The sequence below is a fragment of the Lithobates pipiens genome, unplaced genomic scaffold (assembly GCF_037356315.1).
Source record: "Lithobates pipiens isolate NorthernLeopardFrog02 unplaced genomic scaffold, aLitPip1_a1.2 Scaffold_22, whole genome shotgun sequence".
NCBI classification, from domain to species: Eukaryota; Metazoa; Chordata; class Amphibia; order Anura; family Ranidae; genus Lithobates; species Lithobates pipiens.
In genome coordinates, this window is record NW_027507784.1 from 20,575,343 (window position 1) to 20,588,133 (window position 12,791).

Consider the following 12,791-nt stretch of genomic DNA (forward strand, 5'->3'; position numbering starts at 1 on the left):
CTATTAGTATAAGATGTGAAAAACATGTGCCCCTCAAATCCATCGCTCACCTCTCAGATCCACTGGTAAACCTGGTGCTTGATCATAAGAGCCTGTCTGCACTCTACATACACAACGATTATCCGAAAAAAGCCCACACACCGATGCTGTTACTCCATTGATGTTTATTCCACCAAACAGGATTACAGCTTTAGGCCGAATATGGGTGAAATGCATCAGGAGGAGTTGCCACAGGTGGGGACTTCCGCAAACCACTGTGATGTCATCAGTGTTGGTTTTCTTGCATGATCACTGTTATTATTATGTTTGTAAGAATATTTTGATATGAACACCAAAAATATATTTCTTTAAGAAAGAATATTAGCCACAAAATGATAGAATTATCAAGTGAGTGTGAAGGTCAGTGGTATATGGGTATATGGTGGAATGTAGTAAGCTACAGCAATCACATTTCAGGGTTCACCTGTTTAGAGCAGTCAAGACAATGAAAGATGTCTACTTATTGGTTACTTCTGTTGGTTATCAGTTGATTAAAAGACAATGTGTTTGTTTTGGAAATTGTATCACAATAAATCCTCCTTGTGTCTTATTTGTTACACCAATATATTTTTTTTAACAATCAATGCTCTAAGAATGACATCACAGTGTGACTTCAATAGCATAATTATCTCACCCAGGTCTTCATTCCACATCATGGCATTTAATTGCCTCTTCTCCTGGAATGTTGGGGGACATCCCGTATAATCTGATGCCTTCTCTTCTTTACTGAACAAGAATAGATTCTTTGCCAATCTGCCAATACTGGGCTGTTCCTGTATGATCCGGGTCTTCTCCTGATCACTGCTGTTCCTCAGATCATCAAGCACCACAATAACTCTATCCCGTCCTAGAAAAAAAATCAAAATCAAAGAATAAACAGGATTGACTACGAAGACTGAACACCTGAATCAACGCCACAAAGTTAGAAGTACACAATTGTCTAAATTGTATTTATACTTTGTAGCATTAATGAGGCCCTTCAATGGAAATACCTCAACTCAAGACTATGGAGTTGAGGTAGCCATACCCCATATAATGAGAGGTGTGATGGCCAGATGTCCACAAACATGATTCAAAACAGTTATATACTATATTAGTTTATAAGGGTGCCCAGATTGGTGGGCCCATGATCCTAATGAAAGCATTTGACTTTAGATATGTTTTAGATGTTTAAAGTGGACATAAACCCTCACATGTACCCAATGAATTGAACAGCAGATAATGTTAAAAATCTTACTTTCTTGATCATACATCACGGGACACAGGAGCTTCATTACATAGTGTGTTATATAGGCACCTCTGGTGATTGGACACTGGTTAACCCCAATTAAGGAGAATTCCTCCCCTATATAACCCCTCCCATATGGGAGGCACCTCAGTTTTTTCGCCAGTGTCTATGGTGGTTGGTCACGTAAAACTTTAGCTCTGTGCAGGTCCCTGCGGGGGCCTAAGGTCTACAACAAACCGGATCCATACCCGGGCCTCGTCAGCCGAAGAAATTAGGTTTGGCCTGTAAGTCCTCTCCTATTGGAAGACTGGGCTCTAGGAAAACCAGACTTGGTGTACTGTTTATACAGAGCGCACGAAAGTTTCTGGCAGAGTCTTTTACATGGTCCAGGTAGGAGGCTCTTCCGAGAAAGAGCCCCAGATAAACCTGAAGGTTGGCTAACACTGCCCGCCGTGATGGGTGAAGGCTGGAATTTGTCTGTTTCAGCAATTCCTGCGGCGAGGACAGGTAAGGGAAGTTAATCCTATTTATATAATTATATGATGGATTTCTTCATTTTGAGTAGTTGTATGTCTTACCTGGTTTCCACCACTAGAGGGAGTAAGAGCAGCCTGATGCATACTTACATGCCTTTCAGTACACACGCTCAGTGAAGCCTGGTTCTCCAGCTGTCTCACGTCTCCACTGCAGTCCCTGCCACAACAAGGTAACACAGGGGTCCCACGTAGTCTGGGGGTCCCACGCAGCTCCGGTGGAGTTCTCCTTTCCCCCCTGGATCCCGCGGTCCTCGTGCACGCGCGCCGGGCGCGTTCCCGGCCTAATGGAGGAGGGGGGAGTGTGGTTGTGAGCCGCGCACGTCAGTGTGCACGGCGCTGTACTGCACAGGCGCCAGGCGGCAGATTTAAAAAGCCCAGAGCGTCAGGGGGCTGTAAGTGGAGACACAGGAGCTGTGGGCAGTAAGCATCCGTGGGGATTGGATCCAGGCAAACCTTAGACACCTACTCAGCATCTGGTTGTGCAGGTTAAGTATATATATTTATTGTGAGACTTTAAGCACAACAGTGATTGCACTTGTACTAGTACCTCTGCTTTGTAGCTTTGGACTATGTCTCCTCGTAAGAGGGTCTCAGGGGGAGGTAACAAAGGCACTGGTAAATCACTGCCTAGGTCCAGGGGTTCTAAAGGTGCCTGTAAGTTACCATACCCCCCTGCAAGACTGGAGCCAGCCTCTCAGGACGAGTCAGTGCCCCTATTAGGTTTTGCAGCCTCTCCTAATGTCCCAGCCCCGGTTTATTGAGGACTCCCTTAGGGCTACATTGGAGGGTTTTGAAGGGAGAATAATGAATTTTATTTCTGGTTCCCTGAAAGATAGCAGGAAAAGGGGTAGATCCCCTCCCTCTGCTGAAATTCCTCTCTCAGATGATTCTTCTGACAATGAGGAGAGATCCCTATCTTGGGACAGGGATCATGAGCAGTCGGATGAATCAGAGGAAGAGGAGAGAGTCCCCTCCTCCCAGGCGCTCAGAAAACAGGTGCAGTATTATACTGAATTGGTGTGTACCACATTCAGAATGCCTGCTGCTGAAGTTGCTACGGCCTCTGTTTCTTCCCTGGGAGTCAGGAAAGCCCCACAGACTGCCTATTCCTTCCCAATTCATCCTTTAATGGATAAATTGTTGTATGAGGATTGGGGAAATCCCGATAAACTGTTTGCTCCTCCTAAAAGGTTTTCTATGCATTATCCTCTGGAGGAGAGTTTCACCAAGAAGTGGGGGGTCCCATCTGTTGATGCGGCTGTTTCTTGTGTGAATAAAAGCCTGACTTGTCCCTTGGATAATGTGCAGGTATTTAAAGATCCAACTGATAAGAAGCTGGAAACCTTATTAAAAGCCTCCTTTTCCATGACTAGCGCTGTAGTGCAACCTACAGTCGCAGCCGTGGGGTTTTGCCAGTTCCTCAAGGAACAGGTTAAGCAGATGCTTGGGCTCCTTCCCAGTGAGGAAGTAGAGAAGTATGCAGAGATGCCCCATATCCTGTGTTTTATGATTGATGCGATTTTGGATTCTGTCCAACAAGCATCACGTTTTTCCCTCATGTTGGTACACATGCGAAGGGCCCTATGGCTTAAGAATTGGGCAGCTGAGCTGTCATGCAAGAAGCATTTGATTGGGTTCCCGTTTAAAGGGGAACGTTTGTTTGGAGAAGAATTAGACAAATTCGTCCAAAAAATTTCAGGAGGTAAATCTACTCTCCTTCCAGTCAAAAGGAGCAAGCGTCCTTCATTCAGGCGTGCTCTCTCTCCCGGAGCATCAAGCTCTAAGCAGTGGCGACGGCCTTCTCAACCCTCCTCTACAGGAAAGGCTCAGGGCCGAGCCTAGGGGCAGAAAAAGACTTGGGGGCGAAAGCCTGCCAAGCAGAGCCCAAAAGCTTCCTTGTGAAAGGGCGCCCCTGCTCGGCCGAGTGGAGGGAAGGCTCCTGCGGTTTGCAGGAGCCTGACGAGAAGAGATCCGGGACAAGTGGGTGATCTCTTCGGTATCTCTGGGCTACAGGCTAGAGTTTCAGGAGATTCCACCTTCTCGCTTTCTAAGGTCAAGGATCCCCAGGGATCCAGTAAAGCAAAAACCGCTATTTCTGGCCTTAGATCACTTACTATCCCAGGGGGTGATAGTAGAAGTGGACCCAAAGGAACAGGGTTCAGGGTTTTACTCAAATCTCTTAACCGTTCCGAAGCCAAATGGAAGTGTCAGACCTATCCTAGATCTGAAGGATCTGAACTGGTTTTTACGCATCCGGTCCTTCCGAATGCAGTCAATCCACACTGTGGTCTCCTCCCTGCAAGGGGGAGAGTTTATGGCATCAATAGACATCAACGATGCATATCTCCATGTGCCAATTTTTCCCGCACACCAAAAATTTCTAAGGTTCGTGGTAGATCTGCTCCATTTTCAATTTGTGGCCTTGCCGTTCGGGCTTGCTACAGCCCCTCGAGTCTTCACAAAGATTCTGGACCCTCTCTTGGCAAACCTAAGAGCTCAGGGTATAGCCGTCATGGCTTATCTAGACGATTTGCTTCTCATGGAGAAAACAGTAGCGTTCCTGAACCACAGCTTCACCAGAACGCTAGAACACCGGGAACGCCTAGGTTGTATTATAAACCTAGAAAAGTCGTCCCTACAGCCTGCCACCAGGTTGGAATACCTGGGTATGATCATCAACACCGCTCAGGGCAAGGTGTTTCTTCCAAGGCCAAAGGCCTTGGCCATTGGGGATCTGATGCGCCTAATTCTGGGCAGGAGATCTTCCCCCATTTGGTTGTGCATGAGACTGTTAGGGAAAATGGTCGCCTCCTTCGAGGCCGTCCCATTCGCCCAGTTCCACTCAAGGCCTCTGCAAAGATGCATCTTTGCGGCTTGGAACAGGAAGCCCCAATCCTTGGATCTTCCTATGTGTCTATCCCCAGGGACACACAGGAGTCTCATCTGGTGGTTACAAACCAAGAATTTGCTGAAGGGCAAAACTTTTCTTCCTCTTCCATGGAAGGTTATCACGACAGATGCCAGCCTGACAGGCTGGGGAGCAGTGTTGGAGGAGACGTGCTCGCTTGGGAAATGGTCTACGATCAAGAAGCTATTGCCCATAAATGTCTTGGAGATCCGGGCAGTTTATATGGCTCTCATAAAGTGGTCTTACAGACTACGAGGTCTCCCTGTTCGGGTTCAGTCCAACAATGCCACAGCAGTGGCTTATATCAATCACCAGGGCGGTACCAGGAGTCTGGTGGCCCAAAAAGAGGTGAATCGCATACTTGTCTGGGCAGAAAAGCATGTCCCTTGTCTTTCTGCAGTCTTCATTCCAGGAGTGGAAAATTGGCAGGCGGATTTTCTGAGCCGCCAGTAGTTGTGCCCAGGAGAATGGGCTCTGCACCCCGACGTGTTTCGGAACATATGTCACAGGTGGGGTACTCCATATGTAGATCTGTTTGCGTTCAGGTTCAACAGGAAACTGGACAATTTTGTGTCAAGGACAAGAGATACACTCGCTCAGGGCTCAGATGCTCTGACAGTTCCCTGGGATCAGTACAATCTGATCTATGCCTTCCCCCCGAGCCCGCTTCTGTCGCGGTTCCTGGGAAGAGTCAAGAGGGAGACAAAATCGGTCCTTTTGGTGGCCCCGGCTTGGCCCAGGCGACCGTGGTACGCAGAGATCATGAAGTTGGCAGTAGGCAGGCCGTGGATCCTCCCTCTCCGACCAGATCTGCTCTCACAGAGTCCAATTTACCATACTGCTTTACGCAGTCTGAATTTGACAGTTTGGCTGCTGAGACCCACATTCTGAGAGTCCGTGGCCTTTCGGGGCCAGTCCTTTCTACTCTGGTCAATGCCAGAATGCCGGCCTCCAGGCTTATTTATTACAAAATCTGGAGGGCATATGTTTCCTGGTGTGAACTCAGGAAATGGCATCCTAGAAAGTATGTCATTAGCAGGATCTTAGCCTTTCTCCAGTCAGGCCTAGAAATGAATTTGGCCATAAGCACTATCAAGGTGCAGATTTCGGCCCTGTCAGTGTTTTTTCAGAAGCCACTTGCATCGCATTCCCTGGTGCGGGCTTTCATTCAGGGGGTCATGCGGATGAGACCGCCAGTCAAACCTCCGGTATGCCCATGGGATCTGAATTTGGTTCTCTCGGCTTTGCAGGGGCAAACATTTGAACCTTTGCATCTGGCTTCATTAGTTCTCATGACTAAAAAATTGGTCTTCTTCATAGCCATATTCACGGCTAGAAGAGTATCAGAGCTAGCAGCTCTTTCCAGCAAAGAGCCGTATCTAATTATTCATAAGGACCGAGTGGTCATGCGCCCCAACAGGTCCTTTCTACCTAAGGTGGTTTCGGGATTCCATTTGAATCAAGACGTAATCCTACCATCCTTTTTTCTGGACCCTCAGTCCGCAGAAGAAGAATCTTTGCACACTTTGGATGTGGTAAGAGCAATCAGTATATATCTTCAAGCAACTGCTCAGATAAGGAAAACTGATTGCTTATTTATTTTGCCGGAAGGATTAGACAAGGTGGATTAGACAGGTTATTTCTCAGGCCTATAATGTAAAGGGGAAGATTCCTCCTTTTCAAGTGAAAGCGCACTCAACGAGGGCTGTAAGTGCTTCTTGGGCAGTGCATCACCAGGCCTCCCTGGCTCAGATCTGTAAGGCTGCAACTTGGTCATTAGTCCACACATTCACCAGATTCTATCAGGTGGATGTCAGGGGGCAAGAGGATATCACCTTCGGGCGCAGTGTACTGCAGGCTGCAGTTTAGGTCCTCCGGTCCCTGGCGGTCTATAATTATGATCTGTGTCTCCCTCCTCTCAATCTGAGCATTGCTTTGGGACATCCCACTATGTAATGAAGCTCCTGTGTCCCGTGATGTATGATCAAGAAAATGGGATTTTTATATACAGCTTACCTGTAAAATCAGTTTCTTGAGAGTACATCATGGGACACAGGGCTCCCGCCCCTCTTGGGTTTTACATGGTTTCTTATTGCTTTGCTACAAAACTGAGGTGCCTCCCATATGGGAGGGGTTATATAGGGGAGGAATTCTCCTTAATTGGGGTTAACCAGTGTCCAATCACCAGAGGTGCCTATATAACCCACTATGTAATAAAGCTCCTGTGTCCCGTGATGTACTCTCAAGAAAAGGATTTTACAGGTAAGCTGTACATAAAAATCCCATTTTATCTTTCAGCAGTACATAGGGGAGTGTGGGGAGACTGTACTTACAGTATGTGATAGGTGATTGGAGGAAAGGGACACGCAACCCTCCACATAGGCAGAGAAACATAGGAACATGAAGAGCTGTATTCTGAATAGACATCCTCAATGCTTATCTCCCTCTAAGCTCCCTCCCCTGACGCAAATTTTGAGCTCAAGTTATCTCATGTGTCAGGGAAATAGTCAGAAGTGACTCATGCTGATAACAGAGGAACAAAGCACAAGAGAGAAACGGCACTTAGAGCTTTGGAGAGAGATATGTAAACACTACAGATATATGTGCTCAGTTCAAATTTTATGAATGGGTATACAACCACTTACTTCCAGACCGCCCACTGTATACATATGTCAGTTGTTTGAAGAGGGATATCTCTGTTATTGCAGCAGCTAGCTGCCATAATCCAGGTATCCATCTCTTCAGTCTGCGGTCCAGTTTCCGATAATGGTGGTCTCTGTAACGGATTCGATGCAAAATCACTGTCATCGGCAGCGTTCTCCCGTGCCCTCCGCCGCTTACTGGAGCCTTCATATCGGCTGAGGCGATGGGGTCTTCATTCCTGCTTGATATGGATTCGAGTGAGGGGAAGTTGGCCCTCACTAGGGATGAGCTTTCTTTTCGAGTCGAACATGAGTTCGACTCGAACATTGGCTGTTCACCCGTTCGTTGAAAACTGAACATTATGGGCCGTTCGCAACAAATTCGAGTGGCGTGTAAAGGTCCATAATGCACTGCGGGAGTGCAGTGTATTGCTGTATGATGATTGGCCAGAGCAAGCACCATGACCTGCATGCTTTGGCCAATCACAGAGCCCTCAGCTAAGAGAGCCATAATTGACCAAACACTATATAAGTGTCAGGGCTGGCTTAGCCCTTACTTCTCTGGGCAGGCTGCTTAGCAGTTGGCTAATTGCCAGCTCTCATCTCTCTCCACAGTTACCCAGCTGTTCCTGATCATGCTCGTCTGACCTGCCTACTTAAGGCTGTCCAGATCACTTCATCTCTGCATTTACCTTGGTCACGTCATAAGAAAACATCTCCTGTGTTCTTGTTTAAAGACTGGCTTGCTGACATCCCTTCTGCCTCCTTATCCTGCTTGCTGTTCCTCCACTTGGATCCCTGACTTCTGGCCTGGCTGATTACCCGATCTGGTTATTGAACTCTGGCCTGGCTGACTACTCGATCCGCTTACTGGACTTCGGCTATGCTTTGACTACGCTTACTCTATTTACCTTTTTATTAATAAACAAGTGTGATTTAATTGTGCTTATGTCTTGGTCTGGTTCATGGTTTCTGACAATAAGGCTGCCTGCGCGTCAGCCTCGTGTAGTGTGTTGCTGGCGTGGACAGAGAGAGAGTGTCATTTAGATTAGTAGGCAGGCAGATTATTCCGTTAGCTGCAGTGTATTTTTACATATACATATCCACTGCATACAGCTTAGCTATATCTCACTGCAGCCGTTCCTGGTGTACTCTAATATACTTCTGCCAGGCAGGTGATTCAGTAAGCTGCAGTGTATTTAATACAGGGGTTGACAAATTTGCTTGGAATCTAGGAGCCAGCTAAAAAAGTTAGGAGCCAGGTCCATGACAGCGATCTGGACCTGTCCCTGGCCTGACATGGAGACAAGGGAGGGGAAGATAGCCCCCAACCCCCCACCTGTCTCCAAATCATTGCCCATAGCTCTTAGAGGGACATTTTATTTATTTTATTTTTTTCAAATGACAATTTTTTTTTAAATTGCATTTTAGTGTAAATATGAGATGTGAGGTCTCTCTGACCCCAGATCTCATATATAAAAGAGGACCTGTCATGCTTTTTTCTATTACAAGGGATTTTTACATTCCTTGTAATAGGAATAAAAGTGACACACATTTTTTTTTAAAAGAACAGTGAAAAAAAAAAAAATGATAAAATAAGAAAAAAAAAAAAAATTTTTAAACGCGCCCTGTCCCGCCAAGCTTGCGTGCAGAAGTGAACGCATATATGAAAGCGGTGTTCAAACCACACATGTGGTATCGCTGCGATCGGTAGAGTCAGAGCAATAATTCTATCCCTAGACCTCCTCTGTAACTTAAAACGTGCAACCTGTAGAATTTTTTAAGCGTCGCCTATGGAGATTTTAAAGGGTAAAAGTGTGTCGCCATTCTATGAGCGGGCGCAATTTTGAAGCATGACATGTTGGGTATCGATTTACTCGGCGTAACATTATCTTTCAAAATATAAAAAAAAAAAAATTGGACTAACTTTACTGTTGTCTTATTTTTTTTTTATTAAATAAATGATTTTTCCCAAAAAAAGTGCGCTTGTAAGCCCGCTATGCAAATACGGTGTGGCAGACAATATTGCAACGACCACCATTTTATTCTCTAGGGTGTTAGAATAAAAAATATATATAATGTTTAGGAGTTCTAAGTAAAGGGAAGGAGATAGGCTGGCAGGCAGGGGAAGCTCCATTAGTATTGTTGGTTGTCATTCCAACGGCCACCACAAGAGGGCGCCAGATTCCAGAATGAACCATAGGATCGCAGAAGGCCTCAAGGCCGCGGGCTCAATTACCGGCCGCCGGCAGCGCAGCCCGACGCAATCAAGCCGGGGGGGTCCATGGAGACAGGATACCCCCAGCTGTGCTGCCCCAGGCACCAGGTCGCTAATTCTAGTCGCAAATGTGACCTGGCGCCCGGGTCGAGCCCTGATTTAATATATATATATATATATATATATATATATATATATATATATATATATACATACTGTGACAGCAGGCAGGTAAAATCACCTGGTTGTATCCAGGATGGAAAATATGTATGCCCTAGATTCAGGCTTTATGCGGACTTGTACAACTAGAGGGGAGTGCTGGGAGTCCTATAGGGGAAGAGTTAATGAGCCCAGCTTAAATAAGTGGGCTCATTAAGACCTCTACAAAAAACCCCAGCATGCTTAGGGAGATTCTCCATCCTGGAACCAGCTTTTTGTTTGTATAGACAGGGGAGTGTGACACCTGTTCTGTGCGGTGAGTTAACGCCTGTGTGGCAAACCTCTACAACAGAGACAGGGACAGGGACTGATGCAGCACAAGGCTGCACTCAGTTGTTAGACAGGGAATCCATGTGTGTAATTAGAGGTCAAGCTGACCAGGATTTATTTTCATATATATAGTTACATAGTTACATAGTTAGTCAGGTTGAAAAAAGACACAAGTCCATCCAGTTCAACCTTAAAAACAAATAAGTAAAATAAAAAATAATCGTACAATCCAGATACCCAATTTTATGCCCACAATTGATCCAGAGGAAGGCGAAAAAAACCCAGCAGAGCATGCTCCAATTTGCTACAGCAGGGGAAAAAAATTCCTTCCTGATCCCCCAAGAGGCGATCGGATTTTCCCTGGATCAACTTTACCTATGTTAGTACCTAGTTATATTATGTACCATCAGGAAAGTATCCAGGCCTTTCTTAAAGCAATCTACTGAACTGGCCAGAACCACCTCTGGCGGGAGTCTATTCCACATTTTCACAGCTCTAACTGTGAAGAAACCTTTCCGTACTTGAAGATGAAATCTCTTTTCCTCTAGACGTAAAGAGTGCCCCCGTGTCCTCTGGGTTGACCGTACAGAGAACAACTCAACACCAAGTTCACTATATGGACCCCTAATGTATTTGAACATGTTGATCATATCCCCCCTTAATCTCCTCTTCTCAAGAGTGAATAAATTTAGTCCCTCTAATCTCTCCTCATAGCTGAGTTCTTCCATGCCTCTTATCAGTTTGGTTGCCCTTCTCTGCACTTTTTCCAGTTCCTAGATATCCTTTTTGAGAACTGGTGCCCAAAACTGAACGGCATATTCCAGATGAGGTCTTACTAATGATTTGAACAGGGGCAAAATTATATCTCTCTCTCTGGAGTCCATACCTCTCTTAATACAAGAAAGGACTTTGCTCGCTTTGGAAACAGCAGCTTGGCATTGCATGTTGTTATTGAGCTTATGGTCTACCAAAACCCCCAGATCCTTCTCCACTATGGATTCCCCCAGTTGTACTCCCCCATGTTTTGTTTCATTTTTTGGCTGTTATATTTTTCACTGCATGTAGCATAAATAAAGCGCACCTTTTGTTGTTTCCACCTACAACGCTGTCTGCTGTGCCTGATTTTTTTTGTGTTGTGAACCCATCCAGGGGGTCACACACACCCGCTGCCGAGCTAACCCCTCACAGTTGGTGGAGAAGTCGGGCAGTTTTTTTTTAAGGCCAGCATGGAGGAGATACTGAGACAGCTGGCTCTAGCAAATGCAAATCAGCAGCAGGCAAATGCAAATCAGCAGCGAACAAATGCCGGTTTACAAAAGAACCTTGGCATGCATGGGACTTCTGGATCGCCACGCTAACCGGGAGCTCCGCTCCGCTCTGGCCGTCTAAGGCACCCAGACCGCACGATCGTTAGCGGATTTCGACAGCGAGACCACCCACGCACTCTGGACATGGCAGAGACACCTCCCGTATGTCGCAGGGGCTTCCTAAGAGGGACGTTAACCGGCATCTCAACTTTGGCCTGGTTTCCCCTGAGCCTTCCAAGATGGCGGCCGCGCTGAACCCACGCGGCAGCACTGCTACAGACTCCATCGATACGGACCCTCCTCTGACTACTCTTCCTCCCGTGAGTAGTTAGCAGCATCCCTTCTCCTCCCCAGCATCCTCTGAATCTCTCCTGGGCAGACTGCAGGCCGGGATGCCTTATTCCCCCCTCAGTAATACACCTGGCAGTATCCCAGCTTCCCCACTGGCCCCTGCCATGCAGGCTATTCACTCCCCTGACATGGCACAGCTTCTGAACAGCTTTTCTGACATGCTGGCAGCGGGTCTAGCTCAAAATGCTGCACAGATCACTACATCCATTAAAGCAGACATACAGAGCCTAGGAGCCAGGATAGATGTGATTGAGCAAGCGGTTGATGACTAATGCACGCACAAACCAGAACACTTTGTGTATACAATCACTCCAGGACCAACTTGAAATTGCCCATTCTAAATTAGAGGATTTGGAAAACAGAAGCAGAAGATACAATTTCCATGTCAGAGGCATCCCCGAATCCACTTTAGATGTGCAGGACACAGTCAAAGCCCTGATTAAAGAACTTATCCCTGATATTCCTGACCACAGACTGGAATTGGATAGGGCGCATAGAGCCCTTCAAGCCCCTCGCCAAGATGGCCTCCCCAGGGATATTGTTGTCAAACCCCATTTCTATGGGGTCAAAGAGGAAATGAAGAGATCGCGTAATAGAGACGACATATCCCTGCATGGCAATAAAATCCAGATTTTTGCTGACATCTCTCCGGCCACTATCCAGAAGAGGAGATCCCTCAAACCACTCCTGGAAGTCCTTTCCCAGAAAATGATTAAATACAGATGGGCCTTCCCTTTTCGTCTGCAATTCCAGTATAAGGAGAAATCCTATAACTTCATGAATTTCCAAAACGGTGAACGCCTACTTCTTCAGCTTGGACTCATCTCCCAGGATGTCGACCATGACCAGATGGAAACCAGTTCCAGCTCCTCTAAGAGGCCCCCTCCGACTAGCCCGCTTCCCCCGATGTGGATGAAACAAAAGTCAAAGAGACACCATGACTCCATCCCCCCAAGATGAATCCCTCGGCCTGCGTTCCCTGTTGGGAACGGCTCCAATCCTCTGCCTAGGCCGTTTTTTTCTCTCTCTGAATGAGCCATCTATATGCCCAGACGGTTCCTGCTTTGCTTTAC

General features: G+C 46.6%; 2 protein-coding genes across 2 annotated transcripts in view; one reads left to right on the forward strand and one right to left on the reverse strand.

The window, feature by feature from the left end:
• The window catches only part of LOC143923384 (uncharacterized), a 931,140-nt gene that overhangs the window by 363,804 nt on the left and 554,545 nt on the right, over positions 1-12,791 (forward strand). The gene's annotated exons all lie outside the window — the stretch shown is intronic.
• Positions 1-12,791, reverse strand: part of LOC143925169 (uncharacterized) — a 278,795-nt gene that overhangs the window by 127,015 nt on the left and 138,989 nt on the right. Inside the window, exon 6 of the mRNA XM_077449782.1 lies at positions 674-886. Within this exon, the coding sequence (XP_077305908.1) occupies positions 674-886 (213 nt within the window). The remainder of the gene's footprint in view (positions 1-673; positions 887-12,791) is intronic.